This window comes from Mizuhopecten yessoensis, unplaced genomic scaffold (assembly GCF_002113885.1).
Source record: "Mizuhopecten yessoensis strain PY_sf001 unplaced genomic scaffold, ASM211388v2 scaffold10937, whole genome shotgun sequence".
Lineage (NCBI taxonomy): Eukaryota > Metazoa > Mollusca > Bivalvia > Pectinida > Pectinidae > Mizuhopecten > Mizuhopecten yessoensis.
Window position 1 is genome coordinate 91,675 of NW_018408796.1, and position 28,000 is coordinate 119,674.

Consider the following 28,000-nt stretch of genomic DNA (forward strand, 5'->3'; position numbering starts at 1 on the left):
GTCTGACATACACTGACATCATGGCGTGGATAGCAAGTCTCGCGTTCATCTTACTGTGCTGGTCCTCCTCACACTCCACCCCGACGCAAGCACCCTTCACAGTAAGATCTAAAACACACGATTTTTAAGTTTCCCTGACCGTTGTTCATTCTCATGGTCAGTAAAGATTCGTTAATCCATACATCTGGTAACAAACTAAATGCTCCAGACTAACCAGATTTATTTTTTTACTTTTTAATCAGAACGTAAACCTTTTGTTCTAAAAGAGTCCGGACTTACCGAACTTGAATTTTAATGTGAATGCCAGTCATATGACCTTTGGTTGCAAAGAGTCCGAAAAAATTAGATGCCATTATTAATCCGGACGCCAGTCAAATGACTTCCGTTTCAAAAGAGTCCAGACTAACCATATTTCATGTTTAATCCGGACGCCAGTCATCTAACTTTTGCTTCACTGGTGTTCAGACTGTTCGGATTGAAAGTCAGTATTTTACTCTCACATGCCTTGGTCCTGCACCATGAAACACACGTCTTTATCACATTTAAGCCTGAACTATGTTGTTCTGTGATAGAACTGGTAATATTGGTTATATACTACTACAAAGCCTGTCAGGATAGATCAATCATGTAGTACATTTGTTTCTTTTAAACTTTTGAGTTACCTCCCGTTGAATTGTCAGCAGAGTTATCTACATGGGTTGTCTTTTTGTCGGAAAAGGCCCATGTAACTGTTTTATAAAAATATAACCGCTTACACGGAAACTCTTACGTTTATTTGTTAAATGCGTATCTTGGTGTTTTTTTCCTGTATTTTAATGTGCAGTTATTTCAGTATTTCAATAATTAAACGATAACGGTGCGAATTGCTCTGATCTCAGATGAGTCGTTAAATCTATATCCTACTACATTGTACTACATACTTTGTCCACAGCGTCGGACCAGTACGAACCGACCGTCCCATAAACTCCTGCTACGCATGCGCATCCTCCCACACATGTACCAGGTAGGTCCGATCCGAGTTGATTAAAATTGTCGATCAAGTTTTGGAAGCAAACAATTACTAGTGAGTCCTCGACAAAACAGTCACTCCTTCACAAAATAGTCAGTTGACAAAAACTTCTCAACAAAACGTTCACTCCTTAACAAAGTGGAAACTCTCGCGATCACTGTTGACAAAATGGGTACTTTTGACAAAATGGTCACTCCTGGAATAAAAGTATCAATCATTTACAAAATACGGTCACCTTTAACCTCACACTCTGCGACTGTTGACAAAACAGTCACTCTTTGACTCCTTTACAGAAAAAAAACCTGTCATGCCTCGACCAAATGTCTTTCCTTGGAAAAAAGACCGTCCTTATTGACAAAAAAGTCAATCCCTGACAAAACGGTAGCTTTTGACAAAGCTTGACTCCATGAAAAAAGGTCACTAACTGTTGATGAAAAGGTAGTTTTTGACAGAACGATCACAATGTAGCACTAAAAAGTATAAACAAAAGTCCTAGGTAATATTGAGATAATTATGTAATATTTTATTAATTATAAGTTCTTTGAACTAACGAACAGAATATAAACTTATCTCGAGGTATTTCCAGGTATGGGTAGAGATACACTACTTATTAACACTCCACACGGTATGTAGGTTCAACCACTTATGTTACCACTGACAAAACCACCTCGAAATCCTGAGAGAACATGTGTCATTGTGATTAAAACAAAAGAAATGTACAGGAAAACGCTGCTGAAAGGAGGCGAGATCAACGAGGTGAACGTCCCACTATTCGAGAAGTGCATGACGTTCTAGATAAGGCAAGATCATATCTAAGTAAATATGTGTTTCGTGTTTTTTCTAGATTTTGAGTCACATTGACTACTGAAACTACTTGAATGATACAAAAGAAAATATCATTGAAACAAGGAACAATCGCCAAGGACGTGACAGACTTGCTAACGAAAGAAATTTCACTTTCAGAGGAGTTAAGGATGACAATCGAGTTCTGCTCTGGTTATATCCTTTGAAAGGCCTCATTTGTATCAAGCCACAATCGTAACAATCTTTGTCAAATCCGTCAAAGTAACATTTCCTTTGTCACCACGTTTCGATGATTCCGTACACTGACCGATTTGGCCGAAGTCAAACATTCTTAATTCTAATCGATCTAAGTTTCATTTTAGGTTTTTTTCAGGCGAGTGAAAATCGATGTTACGTTCGAAAAACTCCTCCCTTTTGTCTATCGTCCTGTTCTTGCCATATGCCACGTGATCGACGACACCAAAGGGAATTTTGTCCCTTCTTGGGAACCTCGGTGGCAGTTTTCTGAATGGCCTTGGTTACCTCTGTGGAAAGGTCGGGCACTCCCTTCTCCATGTATCTCTGGCGAAGTTCGACATTCTCGGAAACGGCTTTCTATCTTTAGCTGCGGGTTTTGGACAGGCCGCTTCCGATTTGTTACATGGTGCGGATCAGCGCTCGATAGCGTAGATACCGGTACCGGAAGTGCCTTAAACCAACTCGGACAGGGAGCAGGAAGTGCCTCGGGGAAAGATTCTTAAGCTGTCAAACACTCGTGTTTGACAACTTAAGAATCTTACCCCTCGGATTGAGATAACCCTGCCTCACCCCAAGGGGGTGAAATATTCTATTAGTCTACACCCGTTAGTTACCTTGTCTACACTCGTAAGTTAACTTGTCTACACATGTAAGTAACCTTGCTTACACTCATAAGTTACCTTGTTTACACTCGAGAGAAACTCCGTCTACACTCGTTAGCTACCTTGTCGTCACTCGTTAGATACTTTGTCTACACTCGTCAGTTTCCTTGTCTACACGCGTTAGTTACTTTGTCTACATTCGTTAGTTACCTTGTCTACATTAGTTAGTTACCTAGTTTGCACTCATTAGTTACCCAGTCTACATCGGTTAGTTACATTGTCTAAACTCGTTAGTTACTTTGTCTACACTCGTTAGTTACTTTGTCTACATTCGTAGCTACCTTGTCTACCCTCGTTAGTTACATTGTCTACGCTCGTTAGTTACCCAATATACACTCGTAAGTTACCTTGTCTTCACTCGTAAGTTACCTTGTCTACACTCGTTAGATAACTATTCTACTATCGTTAGTTACCCAGTTAACACTCGTTAGTTACCAAATCTATACCCGTTCGTTATCTTGTCTACACTCGTTAGTTACCCCGTCTACACTCGTTAGTAACCAAGACTACACTCGTTAGTTACCTTGTTTACACTCGTTAGATAACTATTCTACACACGTTAATTACCCCGTCTACACTCGTTAGTTACCCAATCTACACCCATTAGTTACAATGTTAACACTCGTTAGTTACCTTGTCTAAACTCGTTAGTTACCTTGTCTACAATCGTTAGTTACCCCATCTACACTCATTATTTACCTTGTCTACACTCGTTGATTAACTTGTCTACACTCGTTAGTTACTCAGTGTACACTCGTTAGTTACCTTGTCTAAACTCGTTAGTTACCTTTTCTTCATTCGTAAGTTACCTTGTCTACACTCGTTAGTTACCCAAACTACACTCGTAAATTAACTTGTCTACACTCGTTAGTTACCCAGTGTACACTCGTTAGATACCTTGTCTACACTCGCTAGATACCTTTTTCTTCATTCGTAAGTTACCTCGTCTACACTCGTTAGTTACCCAGTTAGCAGTTGTAGTTAACAATTCTATACCCGTTCATTACCTTGTCTACACTCGTTAGTTACCCCGTCTTCACTAGTTAAGATACATTGTCTACATTTGTTAGTTACCCAGTGCACGTTCGTTAGTTACCAAGTGTACACTCGTTAGTTACATTGTCTTCACTAATTAGTTACCTTGTCTTCATTTGTAAGTTACCTTGTCTACACTTGTTAGTTTCCCCGTCTACACTCGTTAGCTACCTTGTCTACACTTGTTAGATACCTTGTCTACACTCGTTAGTTACCTTGTCTTCATTCGTTAGTTACCTTGTCTACACTCGTTTGTTACCCAGTTAGCAGTTGAAGTTACCAATTGTATACCCGTTCATTTCCTTGTCTATATTCGTTAGTTACATTTTCTTCATTCGTAAGTTACCTTGTCTACACTCGTTAGTTACCCAGTCTACACTCGTTAATTAACTTGTCTACACTCGTTAGTTACCCAGTGTACACTGGTTAGATACCTTGTCTACACTCGTTAGTTACCTTTTCTTCAATCGTAAGTTACCTTGTCTACACTCGTTAGTTACCCAGTCTACACTCGTTAATTAACTTGCCTACACTCGTTAGTTACCCAGTGTACACTGGTTAGATACCTTGTCTACACTCGTTAGTTACCTTTTCTTCATTCGTTAGTTACCTTGTCTACATTCGTTTGTTACTCAGTTAGCAGTTGAAGTTACCAATTGTATACCCGTTCATTTCCTTGTCTACATTCGTCAGTTACCTTTTCTTCATTCGTAAGTTACCTTGTCTACACTCGTTAGTTACCCAGTCTACACTCGTTAATTAACTTGTCTTCACTCGTTAGCTACCCAGTGTACACTGGTAAGATACCTTGTCTACACTCGTTAGTTACATTTTCTTCATTCGTAAGTTACCTTGTCTACACTCGTTAGTAGCCCAGTTAGCAGTTGAAGTTACCAATTCTATACCCGCTCATTACCTTGTCTACACTCGTTAGTTACCCCGTCTCCACTCGTTAGATACATTGTCTACATTTGTTAGTTACCAAGTGTACGTCCGTTAGTTATCAAGTGTACACTCGTTAGTTACCTTGTCTACACGCATTAGTTACGTTGTCTTCACTCGTAAGTTACCTTGTCTACACTCGTTAGTTACTCCGTCTACACTCGTTAGTTACCTTGTCTACACTCGTTAGATACCTTGTCTACACTCGTTAGTTACCTTGTCTTCATTCGTTTGTTACCTTGTCTACACTCGTTAGTTACCCAGTTAGCAGTTGTAGGTACCAATTCTATACCCGTTCATTACCTTGTCTACACTCGTTAGTTACCCAGTCTACACTCGTTAATTAACTTGCCTATACTCGTTAGTTACCCAGTGTACACTGGTTAGATACCTTGTCTACACTCGTTAGTTACCTTTTCTTCATTCGTTAGTTACCTTGTCTACACTCGTTAGTTACCCAATTAGCAGTTGAAGTTACCAATTCTATACCCGTTCATTACCTTGTCTACACTTGTTAGTTACCCCGTCTTCACTTGTTAGATACATTGTCTACATTTGTTAGTTACCAAGTACACGTCCGTTAGTTACCAAGTGTACACTCGTTAGATACCTTTTCTACACGCATTACTTACGTTGTCTTCACTCGTAAGTTACATTGTCTACACTCGTTAGCTACCTTGTCTTCATTCGTTAGTTACCTTGTCTACACTCGTTAGTTACCCAGTTAGCAGTTGTAGTTACCAATTCTATACCCGTTCATTACCTTGTCTACAATCGTTAGTTACCCAGTCTACACTCGTTAATTAATTTGTCTACACTCGTTAGTTACCTTTTCATCATTCGTAAGTTACCTTGTCTACACTCGTTAGTTACCCAGTTAGCAGTTGTAGTTACCAATTCTATACCCGCTCATTACCTTGTCTACACTCGTTAGTTACCCCGTCTTCACTCGTTAGATACATTGTCTACATTTGTTAGTTACCCAGTGTACGTCCGTTAGTTACCAAGTGTACACTCGTTAGTTACCTTGTCTACACTCGCTAGTTACCCCGTCTACACTCGTAAGTTACCTTGTCTACACTCGTTAGATACCTTGTCTTCATTCGTTAGTAATCCTTGTCTACACTCGTTAGTTACCCAGTTAGCAGTTGTAGTTACCAATTCTATACCCGTTCATTACCTTGTCTACACTCGTTAGTTACCCCGTCTACACTCGTTAGTTACCTTGTCTGCACTAGTTAGATAATTATTCTACACTCATTAGTTACCCGTCTACGCTCGTTAGTTACCCAATATACGCCCATTCGTTACATTGTTAACACTCGTTAGTTACCCCGTCTACACTCGTTAATTACATTGTCTACACTTGTTAGTTACCTTGTCTACACTCGTTAGTTACCTTGTCTACACTCGTAAGTTACCCCGTCTACACTCGTTAGTTATCCAGTTAGCAGTTGTAGTTACAAAGTTTATACCCGTTCGTTACCTTGTCTACAATTGTTAGTTACCAAGTCTATACCCGTTCGTTACCTTGTCTACACTCGTTAGTTACCTTGTCTACACTCGTAAGTTACCCAGTTAGCAGTTGTAGTTACCAAGTCTATACCCGTTCGTTACCTTGTCTACACTCGTTAGTTACCTTGTCTACACTCGTAAGTTACCCAGTTAGCAGTTGTAGTTACCAAGTCTATACCCGTTCGTTACCTTGGCTACACTTGTTAGTTACCCCGTCTACACTCGTTAGTTACCTCGTCTACACTCGTTAGATGACTATTCTACACTCGTTAGTTACCTTGTCTACACTTGTTAGATAACTAGTCTACACTCGTTAGTTAACCCACCTACACCCATTAGTTACATTGTTAACACTCGTTAGTTACCCCGTCTACACTCGTTAGATACCTTGCCTTCACTCGTTAGATACATTGTCTACATTTGTTAGTTACCTAGTGTACGTTCGTTAGTTACCAAGTGTACACTCGTTAGTTACCCAGTGTACATTCGTTAGTAGCCCATTGTACCATCGTTAGTTACCCAGTGTACCATCGTTAGTTACCCCGTTTACACCCGTTAGTTACATTGTCTTCACTCGTTAGATACTTTGTTTACACTCGTTAGTACCCCGTCTACACCCGTTAGTTACCTTGTCTACACCCGTTAGTTACCCAGTTAGCAGTTGTAGTTACCAGGTCTATACCCGTTTGTTACTTTGTCTACATTTGTTAGTTGCATAATCTACTTTAGTTGCGTCTGACTTCCTTGTCTATCAAAATGGTCAAATGTTTAATACAGGAAAAGGACTGTTTTCAAACAGTTCTCTTGAATTGAAAATGATGCTGTACGTATATATGTTTGTGATTGTATTGGGAAGAATGACATCTTTTATACTTGCTGATGCAGTGTGTGGTGGCACCATGGTGAAGAGTTGTATAATGTCACTATGACGTCATCACTAATCAATAAGGTAATACGCATATGATTTCACCTGCAAATAGATCGTGTCATATGACATAAATCGCATGATACCAGAACAACTAACATTTAACACGTCAATGTAATTGTCTGTACCATTCCATTTGATATCATATGAATATCGCTGCAGTTTGTCTTATAAAATCCCCAATATGTCAATTAAAGACAACGTCCCTCGAAAAAAATAAAGATAAAGACATGAGTCCAAGAGATGTGGATACAAGCTGAACTGCCATAACGGGTCTAATGACTGACCATCCGTAAAGTCGCATGTCTATAACATCATTACAATTAACATCCTGTAATGGCAGTTTTGATAGTTCTTACTAATAAATTATTGAAAAATATAACTTGTGTCAAAGTTTAAATGCTGATTATATATGCAAACAAACTTTGAAATGGTCTTCACAAAAAAATAGAAAACACATTTCAAACGGAGACAGCTATTTAAAGCTGAATAGCAATGAGTACATTTCTAAGGTATCCGATCGATAGATATTTGGAGTTTTAATAACAGATTTAAATAATATCAGCTGTGTTAAATAAACTAAAAGTACAATGTTTATTACTTTTAAAATACTTAATTGGTACATGGCAATGACCCTTTTACGAATTCTAAAAATACGTGTATTTTATCTTTCTAAGGTCATAGCACTTCTCTGATTTAATATCAGATAAAATCAGAAAAATACGCCAATAATGATGTCTCGTTTTAGGTCGGTTGTGCATTATTCAAACTATAGCTTTGCATTGATATTTTTGTCGATGAAAATTATACGTAATCCATTAAACAACATCGTAAAGTATTCAGAGGTTGCTCCCAAAGTTTTGACATCAAAGTGCACTGTTTATTTTGGCGCCATAATGTACATTTTTTAAGTGACTTCATTTTTACCTGTTAACATAATTGTTTACAAAAGAAGCAATCGCCTTGGCACAACCCTCTGAAGGGGTGAAAGAGCCAGGAAGCTACTCGAATCTTTGTGGGTTTTTTTTTCTTTGTTATGTATTTACCATCACACGAACTATTAACGTTTTCTTATTTATTTATTTTTATACAGAAACAAGTAGTCGATATGCTGCGTGGCGATAGATGTTCGCTAACATTTAGTGTCCTTCCAATAGTTGCCTTTGTTATAAACGACGAGATTGGTGAGGTTGTAAAGCACCCCAGTATCCGTTCTCGACGTGTTTTGTTAATTTCTATATACTCTTACCGCTTGGCACAGTGCTAATGAGAGGACAGTGCAACACAGTCAATAATATCACGTTTATACTTCCATGAACCTCGGTAGCACTTGTTGACGTCATAGAAAAATAAATGCTGTAAGGGAATGTATCTATTCTTTTAGAAATGAAACACGGATCTATCGATCTAAGGGTATCTAGGTATTTTTATTTGCTACATAAAGTAGCCACACTGTTACTTTGTGACTGCACAACGACCTCTGAGTTCCTATTCTATGACAAATTGACGTGTCTAACAGACGGAGCCCTTCATATTTGTTCTCTGTTGTTTATGGTAGACATCTACAGCTGAATTATGAAGTATGTCTTCCAATTCTGATATTCAGCCTATTTATAAATAATCGTAGCGTTGATCTGTTGGTATGGTCTGAGGGTATTGTACACCTTCACTAGTAACGAGCATGCGACATAACATCTTGTGGCTACAGGCGATTGTCCATGCTGTATCTAACCCGACACAACACTACGATTGATCCAGGTCCTCCGTTATACAAACCGCCGTTTAAATTTCCCTTTATCACAGCCGAGTACAGATTATATCCCTGTTTGTTTGACAAGGTTTGGAGAACACGACTAATCCCTAACTCGTTACCCTCCAACTTAACCGGAGTGAAGTCACAGCTTTCGGATATAGCCGTTAGGACCTCGGATCAGTTCGGAGCACTCCAGAGGAGACTATTTTGGGAGGAATTGAGCATTGTACCTTACCCTGGGTGTTATACCATTGAATCGATTGTGTATGGGGTGTAATTGACATCAATAGTAATCCTATCTGTCATACGACAGTGGCAACCGGTGCTATACCAGGCCATAACAACCGTGGACGTTTCCCCTCTAGTCAGTGTCCAGAGGTGTGGTTGTTTATAGATGACCAAAAGACTAGTTATACACGAAAACTTTAGTTCTATGGCAGGACTTATGGATTTCCCATAATTGTGAATATATCTTGTTTATAACAGCTGGTGAGATTGTTTCACAAATACCTGACGACAATGGATCATGGTTTCAGGCATTAAGACGTGTTTGATTTGGGCCACGTGTGTATCAATACTGTATTACACTGATATCGACACTTCAATGATACATTAAATTTGTTGGAGAGGAAAGGTGTGCTACATTTCACTGATGGACGGAATGTCTCGGAATTAGTTTTAGAAAGACTGCCAACGGGACAACTTTAACCATGAAACAAGAGGTATGGTATTATCTCGTTTGAAAATGTATATTTCCTGTCAATTTAATTCAATATTCAAATGAAAATTAAACTGAAAACGATCGTTTATCGGGGGGGGGGGGGGCTCAGTATTTGCTCATCTAGTTTTGTACATTACCTGTTGTAGTTTAAAATTGTTAGCCGAGGAACCATTAGATATGTTACCGGTTAGATTAAACGTGTATTGACATCTTAGGAAACTAGTATAGATGAAATATGGAACGTTACGGTGTGGCAGACACCGACAAAGGGGATTCGAGACCTAAGGAACAACTAATCAATCAGATAAGTTTATAATTAATAGACCACAGGTGATAGCTCTATACATGTCGTTTAGAGCTAGTTCTGATGTGTTTGTCGGGGTGTAAATACAATCGTACTGCAGAACAGGCTACGGCGCATTAAAATCAATCTGTCGTGTATAAAACTACAATCCTTTCACGTTTAACAGAATTGGTTGTGATTGAAATATCTCTGAATAAAATGTTTTGCAAAATAGGTTGTAATAGGGGGAGGGGGGAGTACCAACTCAATGTTTGATTTTAACCACCTCTATACAATCAGCAGACATACGTTAAGGGAGATTTTAACCACCTCTATACAATCAGCAGACATACGTTAAGGGAGATTTTAACCACCTCTATACAATCAGCAGACATACGTTAAGGGAGATTTTAACCACCTCTATACAATCAGCAGACATACGTTAAGGGAGATTTTAACCACCTCTATACAATCAGCAGACATACGTTAAGGGAGATTTTAACCACCTCTATACAATCAGCAGACATACGTTAAGGGAGATTTTAACCACCTCTATACAATCAGCAGACATACGTTAAGGGAGATTTTAACCACCTCTATACAATCAGCAGACATACGTTAAGGGAGATTTTAACCACCTCTATACAATCAGCAGACATACGTTAAGGGAGATTTTAACCACCTCTATACAATCAGCAGACATACGTTAAGGGAGAGCCTTGTTTTGTACAGTTGAACCACGTGTACAGTTTATAATAGGTTTGCTGGATAAGCCATTGTAGTGGAATTATAACGATTATATTACCGAACACCAGTGTCGTGTGGTTTAATCCGGGACGTGATTACACTGTAATCGCCAGATAATCCAGTCCTTAACCACAAGCCATGGTATGATGGGTAGTTTTGAAATATTATAATACATACACAGGATTATTTCAATAAATTATTTCACAATGATATTCACAAACATAATGCATTTAGTGTTTTGAAAAAAAAGAACATTTGAATTTGCACGACATCAGACAAAACCTCTTTCTTCTTATCGTTTATAAAACGATCCATTGCTACGATTAAAATTTAATTATTTCATATTTTAATCTAGCTAAACAAATCCAAATATTATAAAACAAAATTGAATCACTTATAACGAAAATGGGATTCTATGTGTGAATATGATCGTAAAATGTCCGGATGTATAAAATATACACGCCGCTCTATCATTGTGATTCCACAGCATTAAGTTTTATAAACGTGGATTATTAATATCATAGTAAAAAGAACACTAATTTGTCTGGTGACACATAATTTAGGAGATCACGTATAGAGGTTAACACTGCTGCCAAACGCTTTGCATAGCAATGCTATTCAACATGGAGGTAAGATCCATTACTGGGTAGGGTACAATTATATGTCGGTGAAAACTGATCAAATGTTCATTTTCTGGCTTAGTCCTTGTATTAAGATTCTTTTTAAAATAAAGTTCAAGTCAACAAACTTGTGTTTTTGCAATGAAACCTGTGAGAAGTGACTACACTGATTTTCCATCAGCATAAGTAAGATATAAGCTAATGTAATTAACCGCATCATCTTCTAGTACCGTTATATACCATCCAAGGACAATCAGATCTTGGAGGTTAGTTTATAAAGTATACCACTGGTCTTCCCTCTTGTTTTAGTACTGTAATGTCTTGTGTCGCCCGACGACCAACCGAGGAGATTCCTAAACCATGGAAACGATATATAATCCTATTTGTAGCAATCCCTCCTCCATCAAGTCGGATTTACTCTCCGTTTCTATTTTTTCTATAGAAACAGTTTGACTAATTAGTTGAAAAGAGGTTTCTACCATATCAGGATACTGGACCTGGTTAAATGCATTTCAAGAAATCCATAATAAAAATACATACAAATACATAAAAACCTATCCGTGGACTCATGCGTCATGTGTGCACAATTGATTTAGACCATTGTTGGACAGTAATCCTCTCAAACGTTGACCTCCAACATGGTGGAAAACTCAGTTCATGAAAGTACTAGCCTTATAATGGAAATCATCCTTGATCCCCCGTCTTGGACAGAGATTGGCAACGGTTATGAATGATATATGGTGTCCACCATTGTGTGGTGTTTATGTACGGATCTCCTTATCCTCTTTTCTGTCTATTGATTATGGACGTAATACTGATGATGGTACCATATAGAATACATCGATATGTTTCCAAATAAAACTTCTGTGTGATGTTTCTCCGATACGAATTCTCGTAGAAGATTATTATTGTGGTACTCATCGTTGTGCTGTTGAGAACCGATAAAGACTCTATAATGCTGCCTGCTGGTCAGCAACCTCCATGTTGAAATTGGCGGAATAACATTTCAACTGTCCGTTAACACTCCAATGGGCAGTAGAAGGCCAGTAATTGTATAACGCTTTTTCAATGAAGCTTCTGGAGCTGATTTTGTACCTCAGACACTTGTGCGATCCTATACATTTTTAATTCATTGATTGAAGTATTTCCTTTTCTACTTATGATGGTTAACTGGAGAATTGTTTGGCATTCACCTAATGTATGACAAAAGCCTTCCTATCTAACCATTAAACTTTGTGACAAATGGGACGATGCTTCCTTGGTAGCAGCATACTAACTTTCCGTACATATATGGAATTTAAAAATCACACTGATTACATGCGTCCTGTACATCAAACAGATATTCAAACTGGAAAGCAATAAGCGCCATTTTACCTCCATCTTCTGTTTGTGTCGACATTTACCTAAAACAATGCAGGTCGTTTTACTGTTGAAAGTTCTTGGAGCTCTTTCCATATGCTCAACTTTGATGGTCGGTTAACGAATCGGGCTGTTCAGCACCATATATTGGACTGTTTTTAGTAAGACATTTTGATACAAGTACGTGCGTGTATACTGATATTACATTCTAAACATACAGATGAGGATGTCTTACCATCACAAATGTGGTAGACAACTGGAGCTTCCATCTTGTTTTGATGATTGATGCAATACCTCTCCACTAAAAATAGGTTGGTTATTTAGTTCCGTCATTTGTTATAATAATGCTGCAGCTTTATAAGGCCTGCCTTAAAACCATAAACATTGGGAGTTGTTTACATAGAAAGTTATTTTTATAACAAAAAATATTTAGTTTTTTTAAGAGCTCAAAGCCATGCAAATATTTTCATTTTGTCAAAAAAGTGCACTTTGTGTAGGGCACAACAACCAAAGCGTCATCAATTGTTTGTCAAGGTAAGGAAATATACGTTTTTCACCAAAACTGACATAATCGATTTTGATTACATTTTGTAATAACAAATCTTATATACTTGATAATAGATAAATGATTGAACCTGATATCTTATTGAAAATGCATACGTTTTTAACCTGTATATTTTTTTAATTGACACTGTTGCTTCAAAATTGTATGCCGGACATATTCTGGGCAAACTTTGAAAGTAAAATAAAAGATGCATCTTGCTATTTTTGGTCTATTCCGAAGTCTTTTGTAATGCTGTCAACAAAATGATACACAATTCGTTGCTATTCAGATGTCAGAAGTTATTCATATTTAATAGTGAAAATGACATATATAGCATATGCTAATCTTACATATGACGCCCATTTACGAACGTTTTGAAAAAAGAGTTCATGTACAATACCTTTGCATAATTATCTTGTATCAATTTAATAATAGGTCGATTGTAACAATCTGTACATAAGTTTATAAACTAAACTATTACTTGTAATGGACATATCAAGAAATCAAGAATGTGTGTATAATAATCACTATAAATACGGAGTAATGAGGCAACCATTTAAAAATTCATTTTGACGATACAAAAAGCAAAAATAGTAAACATTTCACTACACCATAGTTAACTTAATACTCATCAATGGTACTTGAGGTTAAAACATTAAAATTCATACTTAAAGTGTTCCGAAACATATGTAGAACATTAAAAATGTTCAACTTCGGCTAAAACATAAAATAAAAGCTTAGTTCGTCAATCTCTTTCAACTTTCTCATAAAATCAACTTTTCACAATCTCTGAATATTGATATATGTGTAGGTTTTATTTTGCATTATACTTTTTGTATGAAATTATTCATCTAAGTTTGGTTTTAGCGGGTTTTTTAATGAAGTGAAAAATGCATGATATTTATTCCAATAGAAGACTATTCCAATCTTAACGCACCAAAGCAGTTGAATGACGTTTTAAAATCCTCTGAATGTAGTCTTGGTATGCAAGGATAATTTTGTTTTTACGATAGCATCATTATAGTTTTTTCATTTAACTTGTATGCGTTAAAATATATCACGTAATTATTTGTTTATTTAGTCACTAATCGGGCACTTCACTTTATACTGAAAAGGCAGTACATCGCTTTCCTTGAAATATTTTTTGCCTGGTGTAGGAATAGATTTATTTAAAAGTCATGTTTTTTTAAACAGTTTTTGAAATTTAGTGATGGACTTTTTCTGGTGTTCTGTTAAGCACGTTCCCCTTTCTATTGCTGCGTGGTCTTTTATTAGCGTTATATAAGGGTAAACACACTACGTCATTGCCGCATGTTAACTGCATTTGGCCGAGTTTTTCTAATTAATATGGCAGCAGTTTATAAGTTAAATGATTAATGTGGTAGCACCAGTTTAGATGTGTATGTCTAGATGTACATTCAAAACGTTTTGGCAACAAGAAGCGTCAACATATGTATTATGCAAAAAATGTATATGGTGACATTCCATTATTTGATACCAAAAGCACACTTCTTGTTTTCTGTCTGATATTGGTCCTACTTCTACATATAGCTGAAGTCATCTCGCAGCCAAATTCCCATCTGTATCAACTGATTTGACTAGGTATATATATATTGCCCTGTTGTACATTGATGTAGACCTTATTACGGTAAACACTGCAATATAAGCCGCTATACATAAGACTATAAGTCCATTGAGATTATTGAGGTGTTGACATGGTTCCATTTAGTTTCAATTTTTGTACAGGTCATTAATGTTTTCTTTGTATATAATATCTTTAACAAAAATAAATCATGTGCATTTTGTAAATATAAATGTGACAAGAACGGGTATTTAAAACGGTTAATTTATTATACCATTAGCTGTCCCCATTTAACTCCATGGCGTCAGGAGCGTCTTAAACATATTGACATAAAAGGACTTGAATTGTATGGCAGATTTAGTTTAGGAATTATTTGTAGAGCATAACATTTCTGTCGTGGACATCCTTTGTGTCCCTGCCAATCCAAATGTATGGGTCCGTTTCCATGTAATACACACATATTATCTTAACGGTGACCCGTTAAACAGGTGTGTACAGGTATCCGTGTGTACGCGTTAGAAGAGCGCTAGGTCTCCACAACAATCTAGAACGTTCACAGGATTCACGTGCGTGTGGAATATTAAATTTCTGGATTTGATTTACTTCCACTTAATCAACGAACACTCGGATAAGGATTAATTAGTCCATAATAACAGGTCAGGGGCCTCGGTGATTTACGAGGTTATGGTGTGAGTATACCTGGGACTACCTGTCGGGTGTAAATTTTACCTGGAGAGAAATCATCAATACTAGCATTTGCCTGTTGTGTATTTGTTTATATCGAACTGCCTTAATATCAACCTTGTAAGGAACCCTTACTGTGTATTTTGAAGGGACGAATTGTGTATCGTTTGGCTGCCTGTTGGACAGTGTTATCCGCACAGTAAACAGTCACCTTGCCGACTGTTTACCTGCCCGTGTGTGAGACAAGGTAATCACTCTATAACGTGTGTACCTACGTACGCCCTTAGATATTGATATATAATGTCAGTCAAGTATTTCACATTCCATTTAAATATATACATAATTTAGATTTCTCAGCAAATTCCATCAGAGTATTTTTATTGAAATATTGATCGCCGACCCATAACAACAGTCTCTCGGGTCAATAAAGATTTTATTGTAAATTATACATGTCTTGTACAATCCGATGGTTTAGTAAGAAACCTCTGTTGGTGGTTTACCAACGGTTTGTTCCGCGTAAGGCAGCTATTGAGACCTGACATCATACTTAAGTGATTGTAAATATTTGGACATGGAACAGGATTATTTGCAAAATTAATGTATATTAGAAGGTATGTAATATGCTGCTGCATGAATACTATAGCTGTGTCAATGTGACCAGTAGGATTGCTACTGCACTGTCAGTGAATCACTCAGCTAGCTAATGGAGGTATTACAGCATGCTGTGTCAGTGTAGTCTTCAGCTAGCTAATGGATGTATTACAGTATGCTGTGTCAGTGTAGCCTTCAGCTAGCTAATGGAGGTATTACAGTATGCTGTGTCAGTGTAGCCTTCAGCTAGCTAATTTATTTGTTAACGGGAATTGAATTATTTTATGAACAAGTATATGATAAAAAAAACGACCTATCTGGTCGATATATGGTACGAATTCGTTTCTACCTATGTATGCACCCTACACAGGAATCCTCTTATCAGGTATATGTGTAGCCCTAGCACTAATCACAGTACGTATGCTTTGTGTAGCCCTAGCACTAATCACGGTACGTATGTTTTGTGTAGCCCTAGAACTAAACACAGAACGTATGTTTTGTGTAGCCCTAGAACTAATCACAGTACGTATGTTTTGTAATCTTCTTATGTGTGTAGCCCTAGCACTAATCACAGGACGTATGTTTTGTAATCTTCTGATGTGTGTAGCCCTAGCACTAATCACAGGACGTATGTTTTGCGTAGCCCTAGCACTAATCACAGTACTTATGTTTTGTGTAGCCCTAGCACTAAACACAGTACGTATGTTTTGTGTAGCCCTTGCACTAATCACAGTATGTATGTTTTGTGTAGCCCTAGCACTAAACACAGTACGTATGTTTTGTGTAGCCCGAGCACTAATCACAGTACGTATGTTTTGTTTAGCCCTAGCACTAATCACAGTACGTATGGTTTGTGTAGCCCTAGCACTAATCACGGTACGTATGTTTTGTGTAGCCCTAGAACTAATCACAGTACGTATGTTTTGTAATCTTCTGATGTGTGTAGCCCTAGCACTAATCACAGTAGGTATGTTTTGTGTAGCCCTGGCACTAATCACAGAACGTATGTTTTGTGTAGACCTAGCACTAATCACAGTACCTATGTTTTGTGCAGCCCTAGCACTAATCACAGTACGTGTGTTTTGTGTAGCCCTAGCACTAATTACAGAACGTATGATTTGTGTAGCCCTAGCACTAATCACGGTACGTATGTTTTGTGTAGCCCTAGCACTAAACACAGTACGTATGTTTTGTGTAGCCCCAGCACTAATCACAGTACGTATGTTTTGATATCTTCTGATGTGTTTATGAGGTATATGTGTAGCCCTAGCACTAATAACAGTACGTATGTTTTGTGTAGCCCCAGCACTAATCACAGTACGTATGTTTTCTGTAGCCCTAGCACTAATCACAGTATGTATTTTTTGTGTAGCCCTAGCACTAATCACGGTACGTATGTTTTGTGTAGCCCTAGAACTAATCACAGTACGTATGTTTTGTCTAGCCCTAGCACTAATCACAGTACGAGCACTAATCACAGTACGTATGTTTTGGGTAGCCCTAGCACTAATAACAGTACGTATGTTTTGTGTAGCCCCAGCACTAATCACAGTACGTATGTTTTCTGTAGCCCTAGCACTAATCACAGTACTTATGTTTTGTGTAGCCCTAGCACTAACCACAGTACGTATGTTTTGTGTAGCCGTAGCACTAATCACAGTACGAGCACTAATCACAGTACGTATGTTTTGATATCTTCTGATGTGTTTATGAGGTATATGTGTAGCCCTAGCACTAATCACAGAATGTTTTGTTCTGATGTGTAGAGTGTTGTTAGACGTTTTAGGGGTTTATCTAATCACAGTACGTATGTTTTGTAATCTTCTGATGTGTGTAGCCCTAGCACTAATCACAGGACGTATGTTTTGTGTAGCCCTAGCACTAACCACAGTACGTATGTTTTGTGTAGCCGTAGCACTAATCACAGTATGTATGTTTTGTGTAGCCCTAGCACTAAACACAGTACGTATGTTTTGTGTAGCCCTTGCACTAATCACAGTATGTATGTTTTGTGTAGCCCGAGCACTAATCACAGTACGTATGTTTTCTGTAGCCCTAGCACTAATCACAGTAGGTATGTTTTGTGTAGCCCTGGCACTAATCACAGAACGTATGTTTTGTGTAGCACTAGCACTAATAACAGTACGTATGTTTTGTGTAGCCCTAGAACTAATCACAGTACGTATGTTTTGTTTAGCCCTAGCACTAATCACAGTACGAGCACTAATCACAGTACGTATGTTTTGTGTAGCCCTAGCACTAATCACAGTATGTTTTGTTCTGATGTGTAGAGTGTTGTTAGACGTTTTAGGGGTTTATATAAACACACGGTAAAAATACCATCCGGCAAATATATAAAGGAAAGAGTGACAGGCTGTCGAACTCTTTAAATGGACCAACGGTCCCCACATTAGTTTTTCTCTAAAATAATTCATTTCTGGAGAGGGTAAAACATTGATTGATATAGCTGGATCCATATTTCTTTTATTTACCAACATTCTATCACCTCCATCTCCCCTATCCTCATCGTATCGTGCCAATTGGTACATAAAGCCCTGACGCCACTTCCCATGTCATCCTGTCTTTTACCATGTCCTCGCCCCACCCCCAACTCTCCATCCGATGTTTCCTCTTTCTTTCTCAACTGAACTTTCCATCTCGATGTTGTTTCATGTCATCTTACTCTCCTTTTTCTTTCAGGTCGACATGTCAGTGTTTTCACATGTTTCCCATCCTCAATATATGGCCAATCCATGTCCATCTTCTCTTCATTACGATACCGATCATATTGGCAGCATCTGTCCTTTGATGTAGTTTGATATTTTGTCTGATCACCGAATTTTCATGATTTTCGAAAGCCTATATTTTGGGAGATGTCTAGTTTGTTCTTGAAGTTAAATATTTCCTTAAGCAGACGTGTTTTCCGTTTCTTCACAAAACCCATGTAACTCTGGTTATTTAAATTTCTTTTCCATATGCATACCACCTCTTCTTACAAATTCCTGAAGTTTCTCCCCAATCTCATTGACTGGTTATGTTATCGATATTTTCAGAATACTTGGTGGTTAAGCTTCGAGGTCATCCACAGCATACGAGTGGTTTGTTTCCGAATAGTTGCTGACATAATAAATGAAAATATACCTGAAGCCTCTATACTGAGTGTGACATCGGCAAACCACCAAGTGTCCCATAAAACGCATTAAAAATTCGTAGGGTCGATTTCTAGACCTCAGAAGCCTGCTATATTATTAAGTGTTGAAGAGTTGTCTAAACCCCCTAAAACGTTCAATAATTCTCCCTTTACATTTTCAAACAGACGTAACACTATACCTATTATAGCCCGAGCAATGCCTTGCTCCATGACAAGACTAGGGACGTTTGTATGGGTCGCCGTTTTACTTTAATACTTTACTTACGTTTTACTTTGGTGATATCTCTTATTCAAATATTGATAATACCTATCCATTCCGAATATGTTATATAACTCAGATCATTAGCAAATGAGATTATAAATTAAACGACGCCCAATGTAAGTTTGCTTTGATATATAATACTACCTGATTTAACCAAGAACAGTCTGTTATGCAATCGAATGACAAAACTAGAGAAAATAGGGGTAAACATTTATGACGTACCCATTTTTGTTTTTTTATCACATAAGACCAGTATGGATTATCCAACTCTAATGATTGTGTTGTACATGAGGGGGAACTTCATTTGTCATGTAAACAAACATTGTAGCATCCTGAACAGCAAAGAGGTGGTTGCAAAAATGTACCGTTCAGAGATTGGCTACGACCAATCCGGAATGGCTGTATCCGCTATAAGATGCTCATTATTTAATCAATTCAATTACAAGATCATGAACTTTGACATGGATATATGTCTGGGGTAACCCAATGACATGGATATATGTCTGGGGTAACCCAGCATTGCCTAGTCTTAACTGAAGTCCGCTGGCTTGTGAAACCTAGTGTCATTCGATCCAATTTGATTCCAAGACCAGTGACGTTCAGATAGATGTGTAACCCCATATAGTCCTGTCAAATCACAAGACTACATGTATAGGTGTTTGATTAGCTATGTGTCTGACATTTATCAGTTTATTGTCTTATCAAATCAGATCGCAGATATAGCAGTATATATTATACAAGCATGTTTTGGTCAACTTTAAATATTTTCTGTTTGCTACTTACTATAGATTTCAAGATTATGTGATAAATACGTAATTAGGAAAACTATTCATAATGGACTGAATACGTATCTAACATGAGCGATATAATGGAAGGGGAAAAGCAAAAAAGTATTTAGATTTTGTAAGACAATGGTTGTTTTTAATGCGTTGAAATAGTAGTTGTCTGATGATGCTATGTAAAATGACGTTACCGGTCAAACGCAGCAATGGCGATTGCCTGGTCAATGAATATTGCACATATGCATAAATATTAACTACCTAATTAAGGAAACCTGCTATAAAACCATCATTCACAGGATGATAGACGTATATTAACCAGAATGAGGATGTTATTGGAGAAGTTTTTCTCAAACACATCTTACCATGTGATAAGGTTTTGTGTTTGCGTTTCGATTTTGGCATCTGTTTCTGTCCCCGTGTGATGACGCTATTTCACTTTCCCGTGGTAGGTTTAGTGGGAACTTTCCCCAACTCAAGTTGAAATAATGCTACAACACCGTATTTTTTGGCAACATGAAGGCTTATACGACTAATATTATACAACAGAACACTCGTCCATTGCGGCATGACGTGGGCTCATAACACTGTTTCAGAGTTTCATATTACATGCATAAGCGGTACAGGCTTGGACTAATTATCCCATTAACATGCACTCATATGCTTACAAAACATGTCAGTACTAAAGAGACACACGACGGTTTGTGTGTATTTGGCTTGTGATGTTACATAATTTATTCACAATGACTTTGTTCATTTTGAGTCCGATTTGAACGAGTTCAATTAAACCCAGTATTAAACATTACTGAGAAGTCATTCATAAGGTATACACGGCTTAATTGACAGATAGTTCAACGTTAATTTGACATTGTAAATAAGTCATCGAATAAACCCTGTATTGGTCTATTGGTGTATTTTCCTCCTTCCTGCAATTAGTATATAAACAAAACATCTCCAGGTAATTGATGTTTCAACATGGCAAATAACTAGTAACTGATCAGACACATGTGTCCCAATACCTGTAAAGTGGGCCAGGGTTGTAGGGACGATCGTGCTTGTTAACGTTCCTTTCCAATACGTGACATGATTGATTTTGGAGTAAGCATATTTCTAGCGAATTATTTTAATCAATCGTCGTAATGATATATGACAGAATCATTTTGTAATTGTTGCAATTATAGGTCCACATATTTCAGCTTACACTCAGGAAAAAATCAATAACTACCGTATCCAAAATCCTATTTATAATGAAAAGACCCACTATACAATATGTGCATGGCCTAGCGTTTAAAGCCCAGTACAAAAAGGTTTTTGTTTTCAATGTTAACATATTTAACCGTGTAAAATCCATAACTTGCGACGTGAATGTCCTGATGGTCCAGTCAGGCTTTAATGGTGTCATACCCAGCTGTATACAACCTGTAGCGACATATACCGAGCTCTTCTGGTCTCTCTAATAAAGCTAAGTCAGGCTCCGTCAACGCAAAACACCTTTGTCAATTATTTTATTTCAAATGAAAAATAAATTAGTAAGGTTTTTTTAACTTCATTTTTTATTTTTTTTCATTTGAAATAAAAAAATTGACAAAGGTGTTTTGCGTTGACGGAGCCTGACTTAGATTTATTGACTTTATTGACTTATACTGATTATCGTGTTTTTCAAGAGTTTTTTAAGAACAAAATATTTTATAATATTTTCTTATTTTTTTCGTCAAGCTAAAAATCCTTTTCAACACAGCCTCGTCTGTGACTTTTTTTCATTATTATAAATATGAGTAAAATGTGACACAAATAAAATATATATGTTTAAAAAGAATCAAAACCTGACGACATTTAGAAGACTATTCATATTGATAATTATCAATTAGTGCTGTATCCGCCTTATATTGGACGAAACAAAATGAGCTTAAGTGTTGTCTTAGAGGAAGGATAGACTTTTATATTACTAAATTTAATTACAGATAGAGATATGCATATAACGATATTCTATTATGAGGTCGGAATGAGATATTCCAGTCAATATGTATATACAAGTTGAAATGAAATCGGAAACCTACAGTTAACAGATGGTACCTAGGTTATATATAGTACTCTGGTCACACAGAGATCAGTCATGTATTGATCGACACGCCTCAGTTGTGGAAAACATTGCCTCACTGTAGGTTTTTTCACAATAAAGTAAATCCCCAACAATAACTTCAATTTCTTACCAACAATGAGATCAAACCGTGCAATTAACAAGGTGAATAATTGATGTCTGTACACAGCTAGGGACCACATTGTCAGTATAATTGTGTTGTCACTATGGGGTTTTAACGTGGAAATCTCAAGATAACAGTCGAGTGTTTTTGTGGAAGGTTTATAATTACCTGAGGTGGGAGTGTGTATGTGCTGTACATGTGGTAACGGTGTGATATAGAGTGGGTGGATCATTTAGTGTATCATTATAGGTTTACTGATACAAAATAGGTCAGGATGGAATAAATAACAGATGGTATGTATGGCCATTTATTGTTTACAATATTCCACCCAAATTCATTTTATATGGACATATAAAGAATATTGGGTTTTTAACCAGAAACTTAGAATATTAAGTGTGTACGTTTCGTCAGATTTTCGACCTTAAGGTAGTATTTTTAACACATTTGTCAAACACTAACCGAGCTATGTTTGTCTTATTCTTCTTAACGACGTCACGAACACTTGTTGTATTTTAATATGAAGTGCTGATTGAACCTTTCGGGATTCTTGACTTTTGATATATATAACAAGGTCTGCTGTTTACTCGCGTACAATCTGATGTCCAAATATTGACAAACCTCTCTAACAGCCAAGACCAAACACCACGTGTGAATTCCCTCCATACAAACATACAATTGTATGTGTATTTGCTGTGGACCTATTGCCTGTATTGAGAGCATCTTCACAGTTCTTTCAGTAGCTTACAAATAATTTTTAATTCTAATACAAAGTTATGTAATAAAGATTGAATTTATCAGTACCTACCGAATGATAGTTATGTCTCAACGCTGAAATTTGTCATCCTTATGAAGAACTTCATCATAAAATCTTTGACTCTGCATTTATAGTCGATTAAGCGTGTGATACCGTGTTGCTAGCGGACGTGTTCCTTCTGCCATAGTTGTACCTTGACACCGTGTACTGTCAGTCTGCCAGGCACGCCTTCCTTTCAAGCATAAATGATTAATGTGTCTAACATGTTATAGGGAAAAAGTACTACAAGTATTCCATTGTTGAATTACAATATACAATGTATAAATGTTTATATTTAACCGATCGTCATATTTAACCGATCAGACCATTCCGGAAATGTTCAAAGATGCCACAACCTTGTTATATGATAAAAACACCCATTTCCATCCATCTTAAGTAACTCACTTCTATTTGTGTATTTTCAGGACCTCGATCCCGACTTGTATCGGAACCTAAACTGTCCATTTCCACTCTTCGAGCAACAATCAACATGGCGTAGTCAGAAAACAGCAAAGAACTCCGGGAAGATGGCGTCCAAGATGGCGTCTAGGACGCGGATGTGATGGAACAATCTGTTGTAGTAAGCAGCTCACATATCGTGCGCCAGGGAACGTTTGATACCGACTCGTCCAAAACCCTTCGCTCCAAAAGTGGAGCTATAAAGAAGGGCTCGATTTTTCTTCCAGTAATCGATGACAAATCTGTCGGTTTATCTCACGTAGAATATAAAGGAGACTCCGTTGAATTAGTGAAGAAGCGGAAAAAAGCTTCAGAGAAACCGCCTGTGAAGACAGATGATTCCAATCAAAGTGAGTCCAAAAAGGACAAAGTTTCTCCTCGCGGGACAATAGGTAAATCCAAAGACAGGGAACAGACGAACCAGGAAAACGGACATCAAAGTAGTAACGAAACTGACGCAAACACTGAACAAAAGCCGATTCAGCTAAAAGCGTCTTCGAACAAATCATCTAAACAACACCATCCCGTTAAAAGCGAAGTTGTTAAAAGTGACGTTACCGAGACACAAGAGGGACAAAAATTTGTAAAATCCTCTAACGCCTATGTCAAGGACGGCGATAAGGGTATTGTCAACAAAAAGGTACAAGACAATGTTACAGCTAAAAACAATTCTAGGATAAAAGAACCGGCTCAAAGGACAAGTGAACAAGACAGTCAATCATCGAGCTTAAAGAACGAGACTGTATCACAAGACAAAACTCGTACGTCAAGGAATAATGTGTCTTTAGAGAAAAATACTTCTAATACTGTGGAAAAAAATACATCTGTCAGGAAAAGTAAAACAAATAGAAATGTTACCACGTCACCAAATACAGATCAAAGTGACATCCGGATAATTGGGCATATAGAAGCCCCGAGTCTCAGCGGATCACCACAAAGTACTGGACATCAAGCAACAGCTCTAACAAATTCTGAAAATAACGTGACGTCAGATGTTAAATCGACAAAACGTGAAACAAAGGATCCGAAAAGGAGTAGTAATAAACAATCTAAAGATCTTTCAAAAAGACCTACTACTAAAACTGTGCATGTTGACGATTACGACAGTGAAAAGTCAACCGATATTTCTAACATAAACGTGAACAACCGAGAAAAAGAACCAGTTGTACAGGAATCTGATGATAATTTCAATAAAACGCAAAAGGGGGCACCATTGAAGAAGCGTTTTAGTAGAGCTTCAGACTTACGCGAGGATACATCCATGACACACGTTAGAAACGTGGCATCCCCTAACCTACACCAAAGAAAGACTGTAAACAACATTTCTCCGGAACGAATTTCCAGAAACAATGAACATAACGGTACCAATAATAACAAAGTACAGGAAAGTAAACCACCCGACAACGAATCCTACACCCACAACCTTGATCCTCTTGTAGCATCAATCGGGGTTGTAAACAAACCACCCCAAAGTACGGCATTAACGAGACACGAAGACGATAAGTCTGATTCGTATACTCATAAATCACAGGGAAACCCTGTTGAACCAGTCACACAAAAGACGAAAGATTTGAAATCTTCATCAAAAATGGAACCAGGCCGTAAACAGGAATTTGGTTCGGAAAGAGTGATGGAATCGTATGACTCTGTTTACGCAGAAAGAAAAACTCTCCTCGAGGCAGAAGTAACGTACAAGAAGAGGATAACGCAACTTGAAAATGAAATGAATCAGTTTGTTAAGACTGTAGATGGTCTACGAACAGAAAATAAGACCATTCGGACAACTATGGACCAGCTGGAAGTGGACAACAGGAAGAAAGAGAGTCACCAAAGCCAAAATACAGTGGTAATTGACGTCGAAAAGGACGATCTAAAACGACAAATCAATCTTTTGAAGAAAGAAAACAAAAGTCTTGATGACAAACTAAACACGTCGTATGAAAGAAACGACGAACTGAAAGCAGCAAATCAAACACTCGACGATGAAAACATTCTTTTACGAAATAGAATTCAGGATTCGGAAAGGAAGTCGTCTGGAAGGAAAAGAGAGAAAAGCATAGTTGGTTCTAATGCTGGTAGTTCAAAGGATGTGAAAGAAAACCTAGAAAGATCAGATACTGAGTTATCGAAAGCAAAGCTCACAGAGTTTTCTCTGAGGGCGGAAATCAGTGCTCTTAAGAAGGCAGAGGAACGTTACAAGAAAGAATCTGAAAAATTGCGATCAGACAAAAAGAAACTTGAGTACGAATTAGAAAAATATAAAGACGCTGCAAAGGAAGACGCCGAATTTGCAAAAGACGGAGCAACAACTGCAAGAGATAAAATGGAATTGAAATCACACGTAGTGAGCTTACAAACAGACAATCAGAACCTGAATGAGGAAAATATGAAACTGAAAGCAGAATGCCTCGAGCAGGTTAGAAAAATACACGAACTTGAAAAGGCAGAAAAGACTGAGGTAGAGGGACTAAAAAATGAAAATGAAAAGCTGAAAAGCGAAAAGAAAAAGCTTCAGGAGGAAAATAACGGTGGGTCTGGAGGGAACACCAAAAAATTAGAAGCAGAAAACAAAGCTCTTTCAGAGGCTTTGTCACAGAAGAAGATAGAACTAGACGAACTGATGCATGCTCTCAACGGTGATAGGATAGAGGACGAGGTACAAAAGGTCAAGGCTGAAAAAGAAGAGCTACAGAAAAAATTTGAGGAAAGTCAAAAGAATGTGGAAATTTCCGAAAAGGCAATGAAAGAGCTAGAAGAGATAAAATTGGAAAAAGCCAGTCTAAAACAAAAGCTGGAAGTAAGTGAGAAGAAAGTAGAGGAGAGCGATAGACGGGATGAACAGATTGTTGAACTCAAATCAGAAAAGGAAAAATTACAAAAACAACTAGACGAAAACGAAAAACGGGTTCTAGAATCTGCAGACTCAATGGTAATGGTTCATGAGCTGAAATCCGACAAAGAAAAGTTGCAAAAAGAATTGCACGAAAGCAAAACGCGGGAGTCAAAAGTACAGGAATCTCTTATGGAGGTGAAAATTCAGAAGGACGCATTAGAAACAGAAAAGAAACAGATCAAAGAGGAATTAGTGGAAACCGTCAAAACAAATCAAAACATAAAAACAGAAATGCAGGGACTCAAATCATCGCAAGAGACAATGTCTCGCGCTCTAGACGAAGAAAAATCGAAAATAACATTACTAGCAGAAAAGGAATATGAATTGGATGAGTTAAGGAAAAAGTGTGAGCTATTGGAAAAAGAATTGTCCAGAACAAAGCAGCTACACAGTCTTGAAATGGACAAAATAAATGACGAAAGAAAGAAAGAGGAGAACAAATTAAGAAAGGAATTGGAAAATCTTACGGAAAGAAAAAATGAAATCATCGAAAAACTTACCAAAAAGATGCTATCGATGGAATCGAGTAAAGATTTGGAAATCAAAAAGCTGAAAGAACAAATAGAAGCGCTGTTAGTTGATCAAGAAATTGTAGAAAAGACAAAGGCAACAGAAAAGGAAAATAAGGAGTTCAAACTGGAACTGAAAACACTGTACAATAAATATTCGCAAGTGGTCAATGATTTGGAACAGAAAAATACAACGGAAGAACGAGCATTTGAAATGAGCATGCGTGTGGAAAAGATGAGCGTGAAAATGAAACTGATGGAGAAAGACGAACGTGAGTGGAGGGTGAAAAGGGAAAGATTTGATGAAATCGAAGCCAGCAATAAAAGACTGATAGAGGAAAGTGTTGTGTTGAAAAAAATGTTGGAAGGGAAGGGCAATGGTTCTGATGACATGTCTCATCGTATAAATTATCTCGAGAGACGGCAGACGGACGCTGACACGCGAGTGAAACAGCTGGAAGGCTGGGTCGGGGATTTGTACGTAGAGACTGAACGTAGTGACAAAGGTAGTAACAAAAACGCTACCAAAAATAAAAAGGCAAAAAACTCAAAAACTATGCAGATTCAAAACCCCTCAAATCTGTCTACTCAGAACGTGAAAGCAAGAAGTTTAGACGATGTCGAAGTGAACGTTGATGATAAGGCGACAGAATCATCTACTCCAACCTTGCCGTCAATATACGCAAATAGCACCGGACAGTTGACGTACAGGAGCGTGGGGTACAGTCAGATTCACAAGGCACGCTTACAGAAAGCTACCAAAAAACGCAGATGAGTCTGCCTCTATATTTACTTGCCAAAGGACAAAATTTCTGTGATAAACTGTGATAGATATGTATGGCATATCATATTCGAAGTCTGCATGAGAGAGACAGTGTGTGAGCGAGAATGAATAGAAGTTGATTTTATTTGTTACATAAGATAACTATTAAAGTATTTC

General features: G+C 37.5%; 1 protein-coding gene across 5 annotated transcripts; it reads left to right on the forward strand.

Moving 5' to 3' along the window:
* Positions 1 to 12: 12 nt before the first annotated feature.
* On the forward strand, positions 13 to 28,000 carry LOC110463853 (spindle pole body component 110-like). Of its 5 annotated transcripts, XM_021518753.1 has the most exons (3): positions 13 to 101; positions 932 to 1,003; positions 23,625 to 28,000. In XM_021518753.1, the coding sequence occupies exon 3, from the start codon at positions 23,762 to 23,764 to the stop codon at positions 27,833 to 27,835; it is 4,074 nt and encodes a 1,357-aa protein (XP_021374428.1). In that variant the 5' UTR covers positions 13 to 101; positions 932 to 1,003; positions 23,625 to 23,761; the 3' UTR covers positions 27,836 to 28,000. The 5 variants fall into 5 exon arrangements, with proteins under 5 accessions (XP_021374428.1, XP_021374427.1, XP_021374426.1 ...); XM_021518752.1 differs by lacking the exons at positions 13 to 101; positions 932 to 1,003 and adding an exon at positions 9,039 to 9,604; XM_021518751.1 differs by lacking the exons at positions 13 to 101; positions 932 to 1,003 and adding an exon at positions 15,179 to 15,669.